The sequence below is a fragment of the Manis pentadactyla genome, chromosome 16, assembly GCF_030020395.1.
Source record: "Manis pentadactyla isolate mManPen7 chromosome 16, mManPen7.hap1, whole genome shotgun sequence".
Classification (NCBI taxonomy): Eukaryota; Metazoa; Chordata; class Mammalia; order Pholidota; family Manidae; genus Manis; species Manis pentadactyla.
In genome coordinates, this window is record NC_080034.1 from 37,614,007 (window position 1) to 37,628,168 (window position 14,162).

The 14,162-nt window shown below is 42.3% G+C and overlaps 1 protein-coding gene across 4 annotated transcripts in view; it reads right to left on the reverse strand.

Moving 5' to 3' along the window:
- Positions 1-7,401: 7,401 nt before the first annotated feature.
- The window catches only part of MAPK14 (mitogen-activated protein kinase 14), an 82,717-nt gene continuing 75,956 nt past the window's right edge, over positions 7,402-14,162 (reverse strand). For 3 of the 4 annotated variants that reach the window (XM_036909410.2, XM_036909409.2, XM_057494126.1), the window contains 2 exons: positions 10,510-10,683; positions 7,402-9,705 (listed from right to left, as the gene is read on the reverse strand). In XM_036909410.2, coding sequence (XP_036765305.1) covers positions 9,638-9,705; positions 10,510-10,683 — 242 coding nt within the window. In that variant the 3' untranslated portion in view covers positions 7,402-9,637. The remainder of the gene's footprint in view (positions 9,706-10,509; positions 10,684-14,162) is intronic. The other variant, XR_008994416.1, reaches the window with a different exon arrangement.

The window sequence follows — 14,162 nt, forward strand, 5'->3', positions numbered from 1 at the left end:
CGACTGTCCTGCACATCACAGCCATATCCCTGGCCTTTACTTCACTCCCTGCTCCCCAGTTGTGACAACCAAAAACGTCTTCAGACATTGCCAATTGTCCCCAGGACAAAATCGGGGAGAGGGGGTGGGGTGGGGGGGCAAAGCCACTCCAGTTCCCTTGTTCTCACTGCTGGGGAGTATCTTGTAAGAATGCACTACAATTTATTTTCCTATCCTCCTATGGATAGATTTTGACCAGTTCCAGTTTTTTCCTGCTATTATAAATAATGCTGAGTGAAGTCATTGTACTCATTTCCTTGAGCCCATATGGGAAAGTTTCTCTAGAATAATTACCTAGAAGTAGAACACAGGGTCATAAAGTATGTGCAGCTTCCACCCTTACTAAGTCCTGCCAAACTGCGGCCAGTTGGGAAAGCTTTACAATTTTTGTGTTGGTTTCTTTAGCCCTTGCCTTTACGGTTTCTTGGTTTTGTGGCATATTTGAAAGCGCTTCTCTGTTTAAAGCCTTGATTTGTAGAGAAGTGATTATGTCTACGGGAGGAAAGTAGCTGTCCAGTTGTTTCCACACCATTTATTGACATGGATGACTGACTCATATGCATTCAATTTTATGAAAGTTAAGTCTTTTTACAGATTTAGGAAATTTCCCAGTAGTTACACCAACCTGTCAACAGCTATCATTTCTGGGTAGTGGGATAATGGATGTTACCTAGGTAAGTTTAAAAATTTTTCAATTACAAACACATTTTATTTGTGTCATGAAAGAATCATAATAGTTAGAAAAGTAATGTGGCAAGTGCTCTGACTCCAGGAAGATTGGTGCAAGATGCAGAGGCACCTGCTGCGGGTGCCCACCTGGACAGGACGCTGGGGAGGGCCTGGGCGGGGCTGGGTTTCCTAACCTGGGAGCAGGGTGGGGCCCGCTGGGGGCAGAGCAGCCTCCGGATGGGACACGCCCCGCCACAAGCACTCTGTCAGCAGCCATTATCAGATAGTCACTGCCTCTGTCACTGGGCAGAGCTGTGGGTGTGAGTTTTCCGTACAGTGCCCAGCCCATCAGCTGTGTCACGCCTGAGCAGTGGCGAGGGGAAACAGGCCCTCGTGTATGGGCAGTGGATGATGATCTCACACGCTCCTCACAACCGAAACAGAGGCAGAGGCTCCGTTGGCAGCCCTGCAAGTGGAGCCAGCTGATCAGGCCAAGGTAACACCCAGCAGGACCCACAGGCCTAGATCCACACGGAAAAAACCCCACCACCTGCCATCTGTGTGCCAGAGAGGTGGGTCCAAGGTGTGCCTGGCCCAGGACGGCCACCAGCAGCGGGCGGGCCCTCGGAGGTTCTGTCCCAGGGTGCCAGGGAAACAGCACATTGTTCCCACTGTCTTTTCCCATTAGAACCCCAGCCCCAAGAGGGCAGGAATATGACTTTTATTTTTGTCCTGTTTCCAGCGCCTGACATGTGGAAGTTACCCAGTAGCTCTTTGCGGGGTGGTTGAATGAGGCTGCAAGTCACCATCCTGACCCAGTTCCCCTTTTCCGCCTTTCATATTTTTATTTTAAAGCAGTGGATGGATGGGGAAACAGTAGGAATTATCTGAATCACGGCCATCAGACGCCTTCAACAATCCTTTGATTCTTGTACCAGTTCATGAAATTGTTGTACATTCAACTTGAATTACACGGCAAGATGTAGCCAAGAGAAGCAAAATCCAGTTCCAACACTCTCTTCTTAAACTGGGAGCTTACACACAGTACCATTTCTTAGGGCAGATGAACTGTACATACTTGGCTTCTGTCTTTCTTCAGATGGTCTTTGCTTCTAAAGATTGTGGACTGTAAAAACAGGAAGCAGAGGACAAGATGATTTGCAAGTGATTAAAAGATGACAGCCATTCACTGACTCAGGCAATAAAGACTGGATGCCTACTGTGTATTGGGTGCCATGCCTGGTGATGTGGACATAGTAGTGAACAGGACAGTCTATGCCCTCAAGGACATACCAGCTTGATCTAACATTTGCTGAGCATTTAGTATATGCCAAGGGCTTTACTTGCCTTAACTCATTTAATCTCACAACAACCCTATGAGGTAGCTTCAGAGAGATTAAGTAATCTGCCCAAGATTGTACCAGTAGGAGATAGATGGACTGGGATTTGAACTCAGGCAGACTGGTTCAGAGCCTGTGTCCTTAACCTTTATGTATTTTTCTTCCCTTGGGCAGCTGATGCAAACACAAGGCAGTGACAAAGCAGTGTGACTGGTGCCACAACTGATCAATGCAGACGAGGACGAGAAACACACAGAAGGGACGTGTAATCCAAGGGTCATCAGGCAAGATTTACAGATTTTACAGAGGGAGTGATATGGGAAGTCAGCCAAAGGAGTGGGAGAGAAGGCAGGGGTTCTAGGCAGAGGGAGGATCGCACGAAAAGACGAGGGGAGAGAGCGCTAGGGCACATGGCGGCACCGTGCATCTAGGGGGCACCCCTGAGAATGAAGGAGAAGGAATGTGAAGCTGCAGAGACGCACTGAAGGGAGCCAAGGGAGGGCAGAGGCAGCTGCTGCAGCCCCATCTGGGCCGCTGCTCTCCCAGGGGCTGGGGGTGCCTTTCTATCCAGGTGAGTAAGGAAGCGAAGGGAGGCAGGCTGTGACCTGGGAGGAAGGCCCAGCCCTCGCTGAGATTAGGCACCAGGGCCCAGCTTTGGCTGCCGCGGACATCGGTGCCCTTTCAACTCCTCTCCTCTTTGGCCAGCAGCAGCCAGCAAATTCTTAGGGAAATTATGCAGAATGAATACATTTTTCTCGATTTCTTTCAAACCCAGGAGAGGCATATCTAACGTCAATGCTAAAAATAGTTGTGGAACTAGGGGTCTTTTGCCATTGATTCCAGGATGGTCTATTGATTCCAGCCTCAGTTGCAGTGTGACTCTGGATGAAGATTTGAAGGAAGGGGAGGAATAGGAAATCAGATCTGTCCTACAATGTGGAGGTTTCATTTCTTAGGGCTCCATATTCCTTCAGTCATACCATCTACGTCAGCAGTTCTCAAAGGGTGCCCTCTGGAAATCTCTGGGGTCATTATTAGCCAAAAATGCAGGAGCCATCATGCACAGCAAGAACTGCTTCATGTCACAACCAACCATCCTGCTGGACATTCCTGTAGGTGGAAAATCCTATTTATGATGATCTGAGCCTAGACTGTAACTTGATTTTAATGTATAAAACACCAAGTTTTTTTTGCATATGAGTGTACTTAAAAAGATCACAATGACTGACTGAATAAAAAAGATTACACTCACTTGGGTTGAAATTTTACCACGAGTTGTTCACCAATTTCAGTCACATGACTGACAGCAGTCATGGTGTTTGAGTTGCTGAGACAACAATGCAGTTGTCACATTCAAGGGAATTCAGTGTTTAGCTGTAGGCATAATTGTTTAATTACATTTTTTATGTAGTTGTGCTTGAGTGTTTACATATTGAAATGAATTTTTAGTTTTTCTTTATCCATTGTTTATTTTTTGTCATTACTTCCTTAGAAGTTCTGTGTATGTGTATGTATATTATCTATGAATTTCACTTCAGGATCTAAAAGGGATGTTATGAAATATTAATTATGCAAAGGGTGTTGGATCTGATAAGAGTTGAGAACCACTGATCTTTGTTAAGGGGTTAGGCTGGTCCTGGGGTTTTATATATTTCTTTCTTTTCCCCCTTCAAATGACACTCAAAAGGTGGTGACATGTATTTTTCTAACTGCAAAGTTGGACTTAAGGTTACTTCCTCACTTAAGTGCTTAGTGATTTCTAAACAAAGCACATTTTCTAAAATGAACTAATCGGATGGGGTTGCAGTACATTATCCCACTGGCTGTGACCACTCAGACCACAGGCTCTGGCTTGGTAACGGTTTTCCAGAAACTGCGCTGGAGCTAGCCCCTGGGCCACCCTCAGGAGCTCTCCTCCTGGTTGGTTTTTGGAGGCTCACACTGTTCCCAGGGCAGAACACTCCCTCACTCACTCTAATAGGAAAACTCAAATCCCAAGGTCAACTCAAGTGAAATCCAAACTAACCAGTATCTTGACTGTCCACAACATACTGGGCACATTGAGGTGGTGTTACTTTGTTGAATCTTTACAATCACCTGAAAGCCAGTGTCACATACCTGGTAAGACCTTGAGCTGGGATTTGAGTCCAGGTCTGTGTGACTTCAAAGCCCAGTATTCCTTCCACTGTAACCCATCACCAGCCTATCTAAGAAAAATCTTGTGGTCATACCCCAGTTTAATCACTAGTTTCTGGCTACGGATAATGGCCAAAGAGCTTCTGAACAAAGGATAACTTTATTCACTAAATACCCACCTCCTTTTTTTTTTAATAGGAAAGGAATTGCCTTAATCCAGTATGGAACATACTTTCTTCTGAACTACCTAAGATCTGCCCTTTCCCGCAAAAGATATACTCAAGTCTTCCTTTCATACTTACACTTTCCCTCAAGATATCAAGCTACTTCTTTAAGCAACAACAGATTAGAAGTTGTTAGCCTCATTTCAAGAAAAGAGGCTTTGTTATTCTGCAAGACTGCAGGTGTCTAAGCTTTAGATCAGTGATTTTCAGCCAATGTCTGGAGATGTTTTTGGCAGTTATAACTGGGTGAAGGGGGTTATGTGCTGTCACCTTGTGAGTAGAAGTCAAGGAGGCCGCTTAACATCCTGCAGTGCACAGGCCAACCCCCACAGCAAATGACCCTGCCAAGTTATCAATAGTGCCAAAGCTGAAAATCCCTGCTGCAGACCTTCTGCTGGGGAAGACACCACCATGCCGTCCCCTGCAGCAGAAGAACCCTACTATAAAGTATAGAGCTGGTGCTCTGCTTGCCGGAGTGCCAGCTGAGTGAAACCCCTTCCCAGCAGGTGTTCTCCTGTCTTGCAAAGTCAGAGGAGGGGGCAAACTGGCCCTGGCAAAACTGAAATTGGGAAATGATTCCCCAGGTCATACAGACTTAAAAAAAAAAAACTTACCAAAAACAATTTGAAGTTTTTGTTTACAAAAGAAATTACTCAGTGTTAACACACACACAGAAATTGCACAAAAATAGAGCGTCTCCTACAATCCCAGTACCCAGGGATGGTTGCTAAGAGTTGGATGTGGTTCTTCCTGGTTTCTCCCAGCCAGAAACTATCTTTCCATCAAAAGTGGGGAGAGGATACTATAGTCTGCCACTCACTTTTTCTCCCTCATTAAATAGCCACACCTGGGTGCATGGTATGCCACCAGACAGACGGCATCTGATTCAACCAAGTCCTCATTGACAGATACATAGATTACTCCCAATGTCTTGCTATTGCAAAGAACATGACATGAATAACCTTTTATTTTGTCCTTTATGCTTTTGTGAGGCCTTTAAGTTCTGAGAAGTGTAAATGCTAAGTTCAAAGGCTATGTATATTAAAACATGTTATAAATAAAAAGGGCCCTTATTATTTGCATATTCATTAGTCAGGTCCTCATAGCTATCAGATTGTATAGAGAAGTGCAAGTCATCACATGAAAACATCCACCAATGAACGGACTACTTATGAAAGTAGACCCTCCTTGCTTTGTAAGCCCTGGAACCCAGTGTCTCTCCTACCCAATCTAGTCATTTTCTGTTAGTCTGTAATTTATTATATTGTAAGCATATGACAAATGACACAGATGTAATGCAGGTTAATTGCAATTGCAAAACTTGTGCAAGATGGTAGATTGGATGAACTTGACAAATAATGCTAGAAAACTGCTCAAATCTGAAGCAAAGCCACTGGAAAATGTGAATCCGGCACACTCAGACCAGTTAACAATGAAGGGAAGGGTGGTAAGGTAATCACCAATACATATGTATGAAAAAGAACAATATCCAAAGATTGAGGCTCTTAGGAAAACTGAGGAAGAACTCAACTACTGTTGCAAAAATTCCCTGTAAAATGATGCCGCAAAAATCAAATGGGAAGGACATTATAGGATATGGATTCACTTGAAAAACAAATACAATTCCTTGTTTATTCATTATAAGAATATGTTTGAAATTATGAATAGGCTTTAAAATTTCATTGTTTCCATGATGAAAGTCCCAGTCAGCTTCCTCTCTCCCCCAGCTCCCACCACAGGCAATGGATTCATCTTAGGCGAGCTTTTTTTGGTGTCAGCTCTTTCCTTGAGCTAAGCAGGGCCCTCACTCTCAGCAGCCTGGATGAAGGTTATGTCCAATGCTCATGGCTGGTATGTAAAGGCAAAGTATTTCCTACAATTGTCTGATCCTTATAGGGGCTGATATATCATACGCGACAACTGGGTCCTTTTCTTTTACCCCCTTATGAGTCACTGAGGATAAAGACTTGGTGTGCCTTTTATCACTGTCATCATTCCCAGCTGCCAGCCAGGAACCAGACAGCACAGGACAAAACCCCAGCTGCCCTCCCAATACATTCACAGGCTGGGCCTCACAATCCACCGGGGACACCTGTCGGCATTCCTGGGTCCCTGAGCGAGGAAGCACACAATGCAAGCCCTGAAAACAGCTGTGGGACCTCGTGGCCCTTTAACTCTGTGATACAATTCAGTAGTTTTGAAGAATATTGCCAAGGGCCAGATTTTAAAAGAGTCATGAAATACATTTGCTTAAAAGTCTACAAAAATATACACATATATGTACACATCCAACCTTCTTCTCTCTGGCAATTTTACAATAAAAATACGCTTCTACAGATGGTCTTAAATATCAAAGCTGAAAAGAAAAGCAAACTTTACTTGACAGATGAGGAAACTGCAGTCTTCGGTCAGGGTTGGCAAATGTTTTCTGCAGAGGGCCAGAGAGTAAATGCTTCAGACTTTGGAGGCCACATGGTCTCTACTGAAACTAGTCAACTCTGCTACTGTAGCATAAAAGCAGCCGTAGGCAAGATATAAACACGTGTGGTTATGTTCTTTTAAACCTTTATTTATGGACATTGAAATTTGGATTTTACATTATTTTTCACCTGCTACAAAAATAGTATTCTTTTGTTGATTTCAGTCATTTAAGAACCATTTTTAGTGGGCTACACTAAAGCAGTGTTGGTCCTTGGGCCACAGTGTGCTGACCCCTGTCCTAGGCCACGCTGACACCCAAGTGTAGTAATACAGAGCTCCCGTGTTATACCTTGTTCCTCTGCTCATTGCTTTACCTAGCCACATCCAACTCAAATCCACTTCACCATAAAATGTACAACTAAGGGGCCCTATAAATGTTTTGTAAATTTTGGAGTACTGTTAAGGTCTATCAGAAATGTATGCCAGGCTACAGCTGAAAGAACATTGATGTAATGCCATATTGTGCATTAAATAAAAACAAGAGAAAAATATGACAAATTTGAGAAACTCACTACATTTGAAAAATAGCCTTTATTTTAACCAGTGGTATTGTATGACATCCTATATGGCATAATTGATTACAGCCAAGTTTTATGAATACAAATAAAACAGCAATTTCCCTCATTCTCTCTTTTGTTTTCTGTTCAGAGAAATCAGGAGATGGAGCATTATGCTCAGAAGTCAAGGAGCTCTTGCGCAGACTCCAGCTGAGTCCAAGCTCCTAACACACATATGGTCACATGTGCAAAGACCTTTAAGAGAAAATATTCAGAGCGGTATTTCTGTAGAAAATCACAATAGCATTTACAACCAAACATGGCTGATACAATTCATCTTGCTGCGGATTGTGAGGATTTGAACTGCATATAAAGGAGATGAGGCCTTCGCACTCACTTTCCTTTAGAGAGGGGGAGAGGTGTGATCACCACCAGCCTGCCTCCTTCCTTCTTGCTCCAGCTGACTCAAGGGTCCTACCCTGTCCCTCTGGAGTGCATGAATCACTGCGCTGCGACAGAGAAATGCAAATACCTTAGTCCCAATACAAGATTTCATCACACAGCCAACCCTGGAAGTGGCTTTATACTTTCTTATTTCACAAAAGCTTTGACTATATGGGCCCATATGTAGCAGAAGATGCCTGAAATTCAAAAATTACGAAAACAACTCTTCTCCACCCCTGAGGATATTTCACCTTTTATAAAGTTGAAAATACAAAATATTAAAATAATTTGCCCTTTCTCCCCATCAAAAGGAATCACATTCTTACCAAGAAGTCAATGTTAAGCTGCCAAGAAGACCCTTTTCCAAAGAAGGGTGGAAGAGACATCTCGTTACTATTTTTTTTTTAAATACCATATTTAGCAAAGATAGCCAAAGGAGTTTCTGTCCTCATGAGCTTTTGTTTTTCACTTTGATTTTCAGCATTTCTTAGCACTGATTACTGGGAGTGAAGAGAATAACTTGTTTTCCAAAGTCTGAGATATTCCTGGGAAAAGCCCTGATCTTTCCCATGATAGCTCCTCAAAAACAGTTTGTTGAAAATCAGATGGCAAGACTGATAATGTTATACACCCATCTGTTCCATTTCTTCATAGTTTTCACATCAAAAGCACCTGGAATATCAATTGTGTTCAACACAAAACAGCACTGGGAGCTGAAGAGAGGATGTCATCACCTGCCCACAGCGTCAGTTGCAGGGACGTGGGTTCTGAACGACCCAAGAGGTCTCCACTGGCACCAGGGCCTCCCGAGGAGAACAGGACAAGCAGCTGTGCATGCTCAAATAGCAAGACGTGCAAAACATATTGCCACTCTGCTAGGGAAAAAGAACACACAGGAGGTATACTGACAGCAAGAACTGGCTTCTCACTACTGGAGCCGATACTCAGGGAACCTCTGCACGGAAGGTGGGCATAAGCAAAGGAATGGCAATGCCTGGGGGGTGAGGCAGAAAGAGAGAAGCACATATATGCATGCTCACACATGCACACATGGTGCCTTAGAGGGCTCCCTGGTTACTTCAGGTTCATAAACGGCCGTCTGACAGCCTGACTACCTGCCTGGCCCAGAACCTCACTGGCTGCACTTTCCTACAATCTACACTCCATCTCTCCTTTTAAGGCACAAACATATTTATAGTTTCGGATACACTGCTGAGTTCTGAGAATCATACTGAGCAAGTTAATCATAGCCTAGTGCACAGAAGCCAGTTGGTCCTTTTTGGCTTTTCTCATGGCTGAGGGATGGCTTCAGATCTGAAGCAGCCAGACGGTACACGTCTTCTCTTTGTTCCACTGTGGGATGGGGTCAAGTCTACACCCCCACCATCAATGTGGGGCCACAGGATGACAAAAGCATGACCGAGAGCTGGGACATTTAATATTCTTCACTTTGCTTTTAACAAACCCTATGAGATGGCAGCTCTTGCCTGCCCGAGCTGACCCTCACAAAGAGCAAGCAGAGGCTGCCACGGAGCATCTTACCTCTACATAAAGTCACTGTGATCATTGTTTGCTCACCTTCTCTTACCCTCCCACAAAGACAGACACACATAAGTGCACATGCACACGCACACACGTGCGCGTGCATGTGTGCTCATGCACACATGGACACAGACACACACACACGCCCCTTCCACCATGGAGGAAATCTTTGCAACAAGAGGCACTTGAATGATATTTGGAGAGTTCCCATGAAAAGGCCTTCCCCTCACAGTGAAGTGGGATCAGCAGAACAGAAACCAGGTGCTCAAGATTCCATCTCTTCTTGGTCAAGGGGCGGGGGCACAAAGCTGATGACTTCACCATAGGTCAGGCCTAGAAATTGAGAAGGAAAAGTAGGAGGTGAGAGTTTAGACTGTCTTTGCTGGCAAGCCATCTACCTTCCCTGTCTAGGCCAGTGGTTTGATGCGCTACTTCAAATAACTGCCTCACTGCTTGAGTTGATATCCTAGTGGAATATGTCATTACACAGAAGTTCAAGGATACGTATAAAAGAAACATTTTTTCTCATTTATTTAATCATGTAGTGCCTCCTCTTTAAAGCTCTCTGAGAAAGTACTCAAGAATAACAGAGCATTTCCACAAGCTAGAGCAGCAGACAGTCCTGGCTTAAAATCCCAATAAATTGGGATTTAACTGGAGTTTGAACTTCTGCTTTACGGAGAAAATATGAGGTTGGACATAGGAGACGTGGGTGCCATTTCTGGCTCAGTCCCTAACTAGGCCTTAGGTAATAGATAAGACAGAAACTCTTTTTGCCCCAGTTTTATCAATTGTGAAACTACAAAAAAATGCCCTATTCCTTACTTATCTCAGAGAGCTACTGTAAATACAAAGATTCTGAGAACCTCAAAGCTCTGTGCAGATGTGAAGGGCTGTACGCAAAATCAGGTCAGATATAAGCATCTCAAAGGTCCAGAGAGTGTCATCATCTACAACAGACAGTTTCTATCAGAAGAACATATTTATTCTGCATTAGAGATCCTAATTACAAATTTTAATGAGTTGGTTATAACCAGAATTTTAATTTTTCCCAGCTTTTGGTGAGTGGCTCACCTAGGAAAGATTTTTAAATCTAAATTCCCAAGCTAGATGTGAATCTTGCCCCTTATGACTTACTTTTCCATTCATCTATAAGGAGGTCCCTGCTTTCAAAGGACTGATCGTAAGGATCAGCCACTGGTTCATCATCAGGATCGTGGTACTGAGCAAAGTAGGCATGCGCAAGGGCTTGGGTGGCTGTGATTCTCTTGTCTGAGTCTAACACAAGCATCTTCTCCAGCAAGTCGACAGCTATCAGTGTCACAGATAGGAAGGAAAAAGGAAGAGTTTTTAATGTTACCAAAAAAGTATGCCTTTATTAATAATGAAACACAGTTTTGACCCTTCCTATCTAAACAAAGAATTCTCTTCTGAAGTGTCTGATCTAGGATATACAATCCCTCTTTTCCTTGTGTGTGTGTGTGTGTGTGTGTGTGTGTGTGTGCATATGCACTTACATGTATTTTGCACCTTTTAAGAATATGTAAATCTGTGGCTTTCCTATACACTAACAATGAACTAACAGAAAGAGAAATCAGGAAAACAGTTCCATTCACAATTGCATCAAAAAGAATAAAAAACCTAGGAATAAACCTAACCAAGGAAGTGAAAGACCTATACCCTGAAAACTATAAGATTCTCTTAAGAGAAATTAAAGAGGACACTAACAAATGGAAACTCATCCCATGCTCTTGCCTAGGAAGAATTAATATCGTCAAAATGGCCATCTACCCAAACAAATATACAGATTTGATGCAATCCCTATCAAATTACCAACAGCATTCTTCAATGAACTGGAACAAATAGTTCAAAAATTCATGTGGAAACACCAAAGACCCTGAATAGCCAAAGCAATCCTGAGAAGGAAGAATAAAGTGGGGGAGATCTCGCTCCCAAACTTCAAGCTCTACTACAAAGCCACAGTAATCAAGACAATTTGGTACTGGCACAAGAACAGAGCCACAGACCAGTGGAAAAGAATAGAGACTCCAGACATTAACCCAAACATATATGGTCAACTAATATACGATAAAGGAGCCATGGACATACAATGGGGAAATGACACTCTCTTCAACAGATGGTGCTGGCAAATCTGGACAGCTACATGTAAGAGAATGAAACTGGATCACTGTCTAACCCCACACACAAAAGTAAATTTGAAATGGATCAAAGATCTGAATGTAAGTCATGAAACCATAAAACTCTTAGAAAAAAACATAGGCAAAAATCTCTTGGACACAGACATGAGTGACTTCTTCAAGAACATATCTCCCCGGGCAAGGAAAACAAAAGCAAAAATGAACAAGTGGGACTATATCAAGCTGAAAAGCTTCTGTACAGCAAAGGACACCATCAATAGAACAAAAAGGTACCTTACAGTATGGGAGAATATATTCGTAAATGACAAATCCGATAAAGGGCTGACATCCAAAATATATAAAGAACTCACGCACCTCAACAAACAAAAAACAAATAATCCGGTTTAAAAATGGGCAGAGGAGATGAGCAGAGAGTTCTCCAAAGAAGAAATTCAAATGGCCAACAGACACATGAAAACAACAGACACATGAAAAGATGCTCCACATCGCTAGTCATCAGAGAAATGCAAATTAAAACCACAATGAGATATCACCTCATACCAGTAAGGATTGCCACCATCCAAAAGACAAACAACAACAAATGTTGGCGAGGTTGTGGAGAAAGGGGAACCTTCCTACACTGCTGGTGGGAATGTAAATTAGTTCAACCATTGTGGAAAGCAGTATGGAGGTTCCTCAAAATGCTCAAAATAGAAATACCATTTGACCCAGGAATTCCACTTCTAGGAATTTACCCTAAGAATGCAGCAGCCCAGTTTGAAAAAGACAGATGCACCCCTATGTTTATCGCAGCACTATTTACAATAGCCAAGAAATGGAAGCAACCTAAGTGTCCATCAGTAGATGAATGGGTAAAGAAGATGTGGTACATATATACAATGGAATATTATTCAGCCGTAAGAAGAAAACAAATCCTACCATTTGCAACAACATGGATGGAGGTAGAGGGTATTATGCTCAGTGAAATAAGCCAGGCAGAGAAAGACAAGTATCAAATGATTTCATTCATATGTGGAGTATAAGAACAAAGGAAAACTGAAGGAACAAAACAGCAGCAGAATCACAGAACCCAAGAATGGACTAACAGTTACCAAAGGGAAAGGGACTGGGGAGGATGGGTGGGAAAGGAGGGAGAAGGGCAGGGTAAAAGAAAGGGGGCATTACGATTAGCATGTATAGTGTGTGGGGGGCACGGGGAGGGCTGTGCAACACAGAGAAGACAAGTAGTGATTCCACAACATCTTACTACGTTGATGGACAGTGATGGTAATGGGGTTTGTGGGGGGGACTTGGTGAAGGGGGGAGCCTAGTAAACATAATGTTCTTCATGTAATTGTAGATTAATGGTAACAAAATAAAAAAAAAAAGACTATGTTACCTAAGAGGAATTTTTTTAAATAACTGAAATTCTGTTTGAACAAGCTTTTGTCACTGTAGTCAAATTGTGTCAAATGAAAGCCTACAACTGATCTAGACATGGTAAGCAGGGCTGCTTTTCTGTTTTTATTTTTTACTTTTTTGTCCTCTGTCACTGTTTATTTACTAACATAAGGCAAATGAATATTCACTGAGCTGATCTTCAAACAATGAACAAATTGAGGTTTTTATATGGGTGTGTGGGTGAAACATGTTATTTGGAAAAAAAAATTCTTATTTTTAAGATTTTCATTATGAAAAATTTTAATATACAAAATTGTACTGTGAATACTCATATGCCCACCACCCATATCCAACAGCTAACATTTTTTATTTCTTTACCTGTCTAGCCATCCATCTATCTATATGGTCCTTGCTGAACCATTTTAAAATAAAATTATGGACATGACACTTTACCCCTAAATATCTCAGCATAAAGACATCTTCCTATACAATTATAAAACTGTTACCTGACAAATAAATTCCCAAATATCCTATAAACTCTAGTTCATTTAAAATTTCTCCAATTATCCTCAGAGTTGTCTCTTATACCTACTTTGCTCAAACCAGAATCTAATTAAGGGCCATGCATTGCATCTAACTGAGTTTGTTTAGTCTCTCTTAATATAGAATAATCCCCCCACCTCTAACCTATTTCTTCCCAATTTTGACCTGAAAAGACCCTCCAATTGTTTCAAGAATACTGCTTATACCCTGTTTTTCTCTGTCCCTTATATTTCCTGAAAACCATGTTAGATCTAAAAATTTGGTAAGAATCGAGTTAAACATTTTATAGGTGATGCTGTGTACCTGACAGTGTATTAAGGCCATTTGTCCCATTACTAATGATGCTAAAATTGATCACTGAGTTTCCTTTTTGCCCTAAGAAAGTAATCTGTGGGATACTTTGTCACCCATGATGTGAATATCAGTTCCTTTCACTTAGGGCTTTTAGCAATCTTTGATTTTCCTTCTCAGCAATTATTTCATAATGGGTCACAAAGTGGTGATTGTTCTAATTCTGTCTTTCAAATGAGGATGTTGACTTTGAGAATGGCTGTGCTTGGGAGGTTAAATATGCCATGACCATAGTTATAACTTGGGTGAAACAAAGACTTTTGAGGCTTTATAAATTACCGATGGTTCCTTAAATGTAGAAAGAGCTGGGAGTGGGTAGTGAAGGTTAGCCAGTTTTCTGAAAAGATCCCTTGCTGC